This window comes from Centruroides vittatus, unplaced genomic scaffold (assembly GCF_030686945.1).
Source record: "Centruroides vittatus isolate TY-2023 unplaced genomic scaffold, ASM3068694v2 contig_345, whole genome shotgun sequence".
NCBI lineage: Eukaryota > Metazoa > Arthropoda > Arachnida > Scorpiones > Buthidae > Centruroides > Centruroides vittatus.
Genome location: NW_027122170.1, coordinates 2,461,790 through 2,472,321, shown reverse-complemented (window position 1 = coordinate 2,472,321; position 10,532 = coordinate 2,461,790). Strand labels below are relative to the sequence as shown.

The following is a 10,532-nucleotide window of genomic DNA, read 5'->3' as shown; positions in this document are numbered from 1 at the left end:
TCATAAAGATCCAGGTGATGGTCTCCCCCGTTATAACGACGCTGGCTTATTTTGTACGGGTTTTTTTATTTTTACCTGCTTCCGTTGTCGGTTTTACACACATTTTTCGATAAGTGTTCTTGATAAACTGATCTCGAACAATACTTTATTACGCACCGTATTGGTCGACTGGGTAGATAGAGAGCTTTCCAGAAACACGATAAGATACCTTATCTATACACTACTAGTAGTTTGCGACACAAAAATTAGTAATATATATATATATATTCCCTTCTTATCGTTCACAAGTAGTTTATAATCTATCAATCAGTATTTTTTTCTTGTTACACACAACACGGCGGGGCAACTCTCCCTACCTGCGCCAATCTAACCCACTAAACAAGCGAGCGCTTGGCAGCACGACAGTTTTCAGCCTTGGCAAGTTGTTAGCCCAGGGCAAGGAAATTTCTAGATTCATTAACATAAATTTGTAGACGTACGCCATTTTTATTTCCGAGTTACGCGCGCGCCGCAGTAACGGGAGATGCGAGGATGGAAACTCTTTTTTTTGGTTGGTTGCTCTTTTCTGTTTGCTTCGATGGGGATAGATCGATGGAAGGGTGTGTTTTGTCTTCTACCTTCTCTCCCTAAATCACCAGGTTGGATGGTACCGCGTACAATACGGTGGTTGTTGCTTGGTAACGTGCAGCTGGCGCGTGCTCGGGGAGAAGAGGCGACAGATGGAGACTGTCGGGATTTTTATTTATTTATTTTTTAAGTTTGCCTTTACGGCTATGGATTTAGACGTGTCTATTAAAAAACTGGGAATTAATTAGTTTAATTAATTAACGGTAGTGTGGGGGTTTTTTTAATTGCGTGTAGGGATTTTTTACGGTCGAGTTGAGTTTTCTTTGATGATACGAAGCTCGTAAAATTGCACATCAACCGAGTTTCATTCATAGAAACGTCTCATTCAGACATTGCGTAAGGCGTTGTTGTCTTTTATACAAGGACGAAGCTATTGAGAAAGACTTTCCTGTTGCCAACCTCGAATTAATGAGAAAGCCCTTCCGTTCAACAAACGTTCTTCAAATTAGTGAAGTGAATCTCTCGATCAGAAAAGACAGAAAATCAAATAAACCCTCCCTAAAACACGTAAAACACAAATTGTTAGAATGGTTTACCGTTTTATACGCAACACCGAAATCGGTGTTTAGAACGGCCAATCAACGGTTGCGAAATTTTAAATTTCAAATTAACCGACACACGTGTCGCGTGTCAATTTCGATTCTAGAATGATTCTAGAAGTTCAGTTAAGTAACAGAATTGATTCTTAGACGAAACTAATTTAAATATTTTAAATAATTTTCGCGATTAAAAGAAGTTAATGCCTTTGTTATCTAGTTGCGATCAATCATAGGGGAGAGGATATTTTTTCGTAACTATCGCCCATTTTCTTAAACGTTACTTCCTTCACGGCTTTATTTTAAATTTCAAATTCACGTCCCGTCACGTTTATCTGAAATTATCGGAATGTTACGAGAGTAACAGAGCACAAATGAGCTATTTTGCGAATTAAATTTAGTTTTGAGTGTAGGTAACGAGTTAGTTTGGAGAGAAATGTATTTTTAAATTCTCTCTCTCCCACATTTTTTTCCTTTTGGTAGGAAAATAAGGATTGGCCTAAAATTCAAAACACGTGCTTGGATGACGGGAAAACATCTGGTCTCGAAACTACGCGTGATTTCTTGCGGTATGTTATACCATCCTTCCCACGCTTTATCAACGTTACAGATGTTCTCGACTGTCCATCTTTTAGTCTCCTCCGTTTTCTTCGCACCCCCGAATTGCCATAAATCGTGTAAGTTGCGTAGACGTGTACGGAATTTTTTATTTTTTACAAAAATCGATTTACGTTGGCACCGCCTCCCCCCTTTCGGAGGATTTTTCGCTTTTATTCCGGTAGGTTTTCCCCCGTTTCTCGTTGTTTTCGTAATGAAGCGATCGCATTAAGCACTCGCACCAGTAGCAGGAAATGCCTCGTGCGCTTCGTGCCTCCCGCAGTCTTACCATGTGTGTAAATCTGTCGGTGTGAGGTGTGGCCAGGCATGTGGCAGACCTTCCCACGCCTAGATGCTGTGGGAAATGGTTTTGCACGTGCAACTACTCGATTCCTCCTCGTCCGTGGGCCTACGTTAATTATTAAATGCCGAAACGAAACGAACGAAATTTTATTTTGTTTTTTCCTTTCCAAACTACAATTTACATAGGAGAAAAACGGAGAAAAATATCTAAACAGGACATCCTAATCTATTAATTTCTTAGCATCCTCAATTATTTTCATATCCGTACGGGAAATATTTATTTTTTTATTGGGTTATTTCTGAGGAAATAATTTACTCACGATATTATTTTATCTAGAAAAATGAATATTGTAAACAGAAACATGGAAGATTTCTTCGTTACATTCCTAAATGAAATATTCCTGTACAAATGTGACTCCTTTCCACGTTTATAGTGGATGGGATTTGTGTTCCATCATCAAATTTACTAAAGACTGCGAAACACTTCAAAGAATATGAAAATCGACAGCTTTTACAGGAAAAATATCGAAAGGACTCGAGAGTGAAGGAAGACTTTGAGGTAGATAAATGGATAATTTTGAAAGAACGCGAGACTAAACTCAAGACTAGGACCTAAAATATCCGTAAAAATACCAAGAAAGTCGAAATAAATGTAAAAGTAAACTTGTGTAAAGGATTAATAAACTAGAAAACGCGACCGACAGGGCTTTAAGGGCTCGAATGGTAGCACTAAATGAGCCATGGAATTTCTGTGCAAATAGGATTAACGCAGAGTTCCACGAACTCCAGCTCTGCTCTACAGTTAATTTACCATACACCAAGATTACCATAGTGTATAAAGTAGACGAAGGATAGAAGATTTTTTTCTAAAGTTCGTCTGTGATCGAATCGTGATCAGGATTCGGGGAAAAAACGAAAGAAGGAAAAAAACAACAAACTAGACCCTACGATCTGGATAGCACGTGTTGTTTATTCAGGTGTCTTCTAAAATCTTCCCACACGTGGCAAGTGTAATATTTTTTGGTGGAGGGAGAATACAGAAAAATAATTGATGCATTTTAAGGGCGGACGATGTTGGAAGTTTATTTTATGATAAAAGAGAGTTCATCAATTGGCCACTAGCTATTGAATGAAGGATGTTAAAACATAAAAGACTGCCTACAGCGAAAATTCATCAAATGAACGACCTTGGAACAAGACATCACGTAATTTCTCGTGTGTTGGCGCCAGTAAGACCGCCCTGTGTAAGCTGATTGGCATCGGTGCCACCTGTAGTTATTTTCTCAAACTTCCGCGTAGTAGGTAGAATAGATAAGCTAGATATTAATATAACTGTCAAATCATAGTGCTTAATCCCACTTAGAATAATCCAACTACGTGTTAGTTTTATCAAGAGCAAAACATTGACCCGCTTCTAATAAACTTTATATCGAGTTGTTTTTGTACGTACCCTCTCGAAACTCTGCCCCGATTTAACGTAGTTTTTTTTACTCAACGCGGAGGGCTGAAAACGTTATATACGGGCGTTAAAAAGCTGTAAAAATAGAATATGTATGAAATATATATATATTTTTTTCTCACGGAATTACCTACAATTTTCACACACTGAGTCGTGTGGAACAGATTGCCACGAAGTCGTTTCGACCGAAAGACTGTGTTTTCTTACTGTGTGCCCTTCACTTGGTTTCTTCTGGCAGATTGTTTTTTTGGGGGGTCCAACGTTTCACCTCCCCGAACGTGGAAAATTCGTGGTCACGAGTGAAAGATACACCGAAACAAATGAGAAGCAATTTTATTTTTATATATTTTCTAAGTGTAATCTGCGCAGGAAATTATTTCCAGAATGTAGGGATGAGTAAGTTTTTATGGTACGGTGTAACGATGAGTATGGGAAAATATAAATGGAATTTAAGTGTAAAAAAGAAAAAAAATGGTGGATTATTGCGAATAAGCCAGACAATTTATCAAGTGTTACTTGTTGATGAGACGTGTCATAGAAATAAAATGAAGGAAGATAACGGAAATATTTCAAGTGTACAATCTGTTAGATGTTACTCTTCAACGAAATGAGATCCACGCACACACGGGACGACGAGTTATTGCCCTGTTTATCGATGGAAGTCGAAGATAACAACAAGAGAAATGGTCAAGTCGTACCTAGCAATTAAATGTTAGTCACACTAATGGTCGAAAAACGAAAACTGCTGCCAGCAATTCACTACCTAAAAATCGAGTTTAGGGAGGGTGGGTCGAGTTCTTAGTTTAGTTTGAAGGATCAACGGAATTATACACTTAAACCGTAACACGTGACTGGCGTTAAGACGAGTTCCTTCGTTCGTCTAACGGTAAAAAGAAAAAAAAAAGTCTGTCCTCGACGATATATACGGGCTTGATTAAGAGACCAAACCTTATATGACAAACGACGAACTTCTGCGAGTTGACCTCGTAGAGGCAAACACAGATAGTAAGAGAGGTCTCGTATTACAACCTCATTCATGTGAAACAGATGGGAAGAGCTTTTCTGTTGGGATCGTGTTCGTTTCTTTGCCTCCCTCTATATACAGTATGTGTATATATTGTGTGTGTGTACACACACACACACACACACATATATATACGTGTTTGTATGACCTCGATTTACTACTGGCGAAAACAAAAAGATATAACATTAACGGTTTACTCCTTACGTAAAACACAAGAGAAATTGTTTCATTAACAAATTACCTCACGCCAATCCGGTTTTAAAATCGGTTAACAATAGAATTTTACTATACATTTAACAAACGTTTGAACTCGTCCAAAAGTGGGGAGGGAGATAGAAAACGTTAGTGTTTATTGACGTAGAGCATACGCAAATACCAAAATTAGAACACGCGCAGGTTTTTTTTTTGTTTTTCAGGAATTAAAGAAGAACAGGACTTATTACCCAATTCCTTCACGCGGAAAATGGAAGTAAATTGTACGATTTTTAAAAGAATTAATGCCGATTCGAAGAAAAACGTGGCGTATCGACAATGCTAATGGGTTAATTGGGATAACGTAAATCTCCATAGAAATCCAATATAGACGAATCGGAGCAGATGCCATCGTGGCTGACGCTAAGTGGCTATTACGATTGACATTAATGGGATAGTCCATCCCTTCAACTTTTCCTACCCCGGTCTGACTACGTCCGTTCCCAAGGGTCATAGTCCGGAAGCAGATGTTGTCTCGGTGTTTATTGAACATTGATAGATAAGCCATCCCTAGTAGATGGCGAGGATTTCGAGTAAATACGTTACAACGAAAACAGTCGAACCCCCTCCCCCCACAGAAAATTTTTATCGATTGGGCAAATGCCTCGTTTCCTCTTCAATTTCGCGCGAATTACAGAAGGGCGGAACAATATATTTCGTGTGTAAATTCAATTGATGTATTATTAAATCGAGTAAATTGAAGAGAATATTTAACAATAGAAAAAGAGAATACATATATATTTTTTGAGAGTTTGATGCTGTAAGAAACTATGCCAAACCAAGACGACGGCTGTAAATTAAGAACAGGAAATGTTACGAAATGAGAAGTAGTGGGAGAGCTAAACGACTTCCTGTCTAGTGGCCTGACACAAGGACGAGTGAAAATATTTTCGATGTGTCAATAAAAGACATCGTAAGATATATATATATAAATTTTTTCTCTTCTTTCCTTCCTTAACATTGATATAGAGTTACAAATCCTAATATAAACTAACCGTATAAAAATTCCTTCTGGTGTTTCTTACACACAAAATTAATACAAGTTTTGAAATATTTGTGTTTTCTCCCCCCTTTAAAACTATATTTAAAAGGTTAATTAAAAGAAGAAGAAGAAAGAATTAATCGAGAGAAACATTTTTAATTAAAAATACATTATACATTCTAACAATTGATGTAATAAACTTTACATACTCTCCTTTAAAAATTATGTTTAAACTACAAGCTTAACAGCGTTGTTGCAAATTAAATTCCCCCTTTTCCCCCAACCTTGCACGAGACATAAATTAATGAAGAGTCAGAATATAATTATTTATAAAAGGCTATACACATACATAATTCTTTCCTAATTTACACAAAAGCTCAGAAAACGAGGTGTGTGAAAAATCATTGTGGAATCACACAAAATTTTGCCATTATCACAAGTGTTTTTTTTGGGGGGGATTATTAAACACACTTAGAAATATACAGATATTATTCACTTACAAGTTATGCGGTGCATATACAAATCTACAATTTATAGATCAATTATTCCTGTTTATGCTGTTGTTTGCAATAGAAAAAAAATTTGTTTTGCAACAAAATAAAACAATATCACTTACAAAATATTTTTTAAAAATATTAATAATAAACACTAATTTAAAATAATACTATATTAAATACATACAAATCAGAAAGAGGAAAAAAGGTATATTTACATTTTTTTCCTTTTCTTTCAACCTTTTTCCTTAATTTCTGATAAAAAGAAATTTAATTTGATTTTAAATATTCAACAATATAATACAAAATTTCATTTTTCAACTCTATAAACAGAAAATTAGCTTTTTTTTTCTTTTTTTAAAAAAAGGGTTTAATTGTTGTTCTTGATACAGATGTTTTTTTTACATAAAACATTTTATCCTGGGATAAATTCATCCTTTAAATTTTATGACAGACTACTAAATAAATATTCTGTTGCTGAAATAAATGAATTTATGCATGCACGTTAGCGAGTCTGTATATACAATGTACGACCACAGACGACGATACCGGTTCGAGGCGACGGCTGCGGCTGCCTCGAACGTACATATATATTGGAATTTCCAAATAAATTGTGCCGTATCCGATAAAATTTTGCAATACGCTCACCACGTCACGCTCGGATTTTTTTATTTAGTAGTTAGTAAAAGAAAAACAATCTCTCTCTGTGAATGGGATTGAGCAATCGCCACTCTCTTTTGGCGTGAATGTACTGAAGACAAGCACGGGCACAGATTAAAACTCCTAAATGGATAAAAATCATTCTGTTAAGTCTGTACGTGATATTGAACTTCATATAGTATAATAAAGTACTCACCAAAAGCCATAATGATCCACCATAACCATTCATTTTCTGTTGTAATTAAATCTGTAGAATGCTGCAATTAAAAAAAACAACAGATTCAGAAACAAATCATGCTACCTTTTATACTTTAATAATATATTCAATTATATTTCTTAAAAATAATTTTTGAAGGGAACGTCTCAATGTTAACCTCCGAACCACCGATCGAAACGGATTCTAATTAGACCGAGGGTGCAGCATCCAGCAGAAGATCTCGGTCTCTGATACTTCTAAAGTAATCTGATCGAAACGAAAGACAAGATCTAAATAAGCGTGGGGCGACTTCGCCGATACCGATCTAAATTAAAATTGTGCGATACTTTGTATGTACTGTACGTAACATATACAACTTAAATCAAAAAAAGCTTTCCTGGAACAGTCTCAACACAATTGTTAATTATCTAAATCGAGTTTCTGGAACAAAATCCTATAGGTCACATTAAATTTATTATGATATTTCCAATATGCATGAAATTATATATCAAAACATTAAAAGCAAAGATGGTTTGTATTGAAATCTGTCTTTATCTACACATTTTAATATGCACACACATTATTTACAACAAATGGAAGAACCTTTTATGCTATCTCTAAACAAAGTTTCGGATAAAATTTCTCTTAACTGAATAATTTTTGTAACATTTTATGGCAGAATCAAAAGAAAATGTTTGTGCATTATGTTTGTTTGCATATAATCAATGTCTCCGGTCTTCAGATTGAAAGATAATTGATATACCGTACATAATCACATCTTAAGTCAATTCTAATAATAATAATTTAATTGCTTCTGTCTTGAAAATAAATGTAAATAAAGCAATCATTTCATTTATTAACTGTGTAATAAAACAGTGTAAAAAAGTCAATATTAAAGAACTGTTAGAAGGTATGCAACCCAACAATATTCAGAGATTCAAAAGTCTCTATACACAGAGAGCTCACCAAATTAAGCAGTTGCTTGTAAGTCAAAGAATGTTGGCACTATATAACTGAAAATGTATTGTAAATGCAATGTTAATGTGTCTGATGTTATGCATACATGTGTTGTAGCTGTCTTTGGAGGGTTCGTGCTCTGTATAGAGACTTTAAAAATCATCCTGTATATAAAAACAACACAAACTCAAGAAAGTTTTTGTCATATTATAAAATTATATTTAAAGCATAATTTATATAAATAAAATACTAAATTACATTGTGATATCATTTTTAAGATAAAACATAAAACCCACAAATGTCAATTAAGAATGCATTTTATTCATTACGAAAACAAACCTTAAACAATTATGGCAACAAAATTTAAATTGTCAAAGGTCTGATTAAAGAAATTTAAGCAAAATACATTTACATTAGAGATAGAACACAAAACTAAAATTTCTGAATGGTTTATTTATTAATCAATGCTGCAAGAGTCAATCACAAATTAAAAACAACTGCTCCGTTCCATTTTATTTATTAAAAATTCCTATAATTTTTGAATTTTATACAAACGGGGTTCGGGTAGAAAATTTACATCCGATTAAATCTCGTCTTTCACGGGAAATGCATACCTTAAAGACAAAGCAACGGTTTCTCCGATATTTGATCTTTATACCTGCGGAAAATTTGCGACTCGTCTCGTAGAACTTACACAAAGAGATCAGTCTTCGAATGTGACTTGAAATATAACATGCCTAATTCTTAGAAATTACATTAGAACAGAATGCACACAATCTTTGACTGGCAATAATATACTGCAAGACAAAAACATATTCAAAATTTTCGACAATCGGTAAAAATTGGCTGTCCGAAAAACGAATTTGAAGTAAATTTTCTTAAGAATTCAAATTTTAATGTAAAACAATGCATAACAAATTAAACATTGTTACGTTATGTAACATTATTAACTTTGCAATCCTATTTCACAACCGAATGACGGTTGATACTATGGTAATTACATAATAATAATATTTCTTCTTCAAACTTATACCATTATTTAACAATTTGTGTTTATAATCCTCAAATGCACGAAAACACTTACATTAAAATAAATTTATAGCATTGCGTCCATTCTCATTATTCTTTAGAATATATTCAGTAAAAAATTATTAAGAAACATCGTCGGGAATTAAATGGAATAATAATAATAAAGGATTACTTTAAAACATTGAATAATTACACGTAACTTATGCACAAGAATATTTATTTCAGAAAATAATATTGGTTGTAGCAAACTTTGTTTTTTCTTAAATTGGTGTGTACCAATTTAAAAAAAAAAAGACAAAAATTACGACTGCATCAATTTATATCCAACTTATTTTCATGCTGTTGTACATGTGGACTGACCATAATTTTCAAAAAAGTGATACCAAGTAGGCATTACACTTATTTATTTAAATTCATTCTCTTTGGATTGTAAGACATTTTTTGGATAATTCAAGCCCTCACAAAGCTTAAAAGTTTACAACTTAATATGAATTGAAAATTAAGTTTGCCATTGTTCAACTTTCCACTCATTGTTCAATAAGTAATGTAACACTGTTATTATCCGATATCATTAAGATATTGTTCGAAGAAACAACTAACAAATCGAGATTTAAAAAAATTGCACAAAGTTCTCCTGTATCTTTTACAGGTTTTTTTTGAAAAAAAGAGCATGTTTTTACTTACTTCCGATTACTGTTTCGAGTAATAACTGTCTTTAGCCTGTTAATTGTGAGGAGAACCAAAAATGTATTTCAACAATTTCGTCATTCAATTTTCTGCACAGAAAACTGCTAGTGTATACTACACTTTTAATTTGTGTAAGTGGTTTTTAAATAAATAACTACAAACTTTTTAAAACCGCACTAGCAACATAAAAAAAATTATAAGATTAACATATGACAAATTTTTTTCTAAACTGAAATATACTGTAAATGCAAACAACCTCTTGTGTTTCATTTCAAGAAAACAGGGACTTGCACTATACTGCACACAAAATATGATAAAAAACTACGACGGCACTTATGCCAATTCTCCAAAATATACACGTTGATTTTATTAATGAGGACCGAGCGTGAAATTAATGCTCGTCTGTTATCTATCTGGTAACCGGTACAAAACTTCTGCTTGCAAGAAATACCTTATAATTGGAAGTTATAAAACAAATTGCAAAAAATCTCTTTATAACATTTTTGTAACGGCAAGGTTCTCGATTTATGAGTATTCTGTTAAATTTCTACATTAATAAGCATTTTATAATTAAGTTTTCCCGCGTAGGCAATGGCCTAAACCAGAATTCAGTTTTTGCTGACAAGAAAACATCAAAAAGCTATACAATTAGCATGATTGAAGGAAAAGAATCTGATGGAGGCAATTACCAATTAGCTAAATGTGTGAGTGACACTAAATGTCATTTCA

The 10,532-nt window shown here is 33.9% G+C and overlaps 1 protein-coding gene across 2 annotated transcripts in view; it reads right to left on the bottom strand.

Moving 5' to 3' along the window:
* Positions 1–5,916: 5,916 nt before the first annotated feature.
* The window catches only part of Ndfip (Nedd4 family interacting protein), a 108,302-nt gene continuing 103,686 nt past the window's right edge, over positions 5,917–10,532 (bottom strand). For both annotated transcript variants that reach the window (XM_067269049.1, XM_067269050.1), the window contains exons 6-7: positions 7,131–7,191; positions 5,917–7,057 (exon numbers count right to left, since the gene is read on the bottom strand). In XM_067269049.1, coding sequence (XP_067125150.1) covers positions 6,954–7,057; positions 7,131–7,191 — 165 coding nt within the window. In that variant the 3' untranslated portion in view covers positions 5,917–6,953. The remainder of the gene's footprint in view (positions 7,058–7,130; positions 7,192–10,532) is intronic.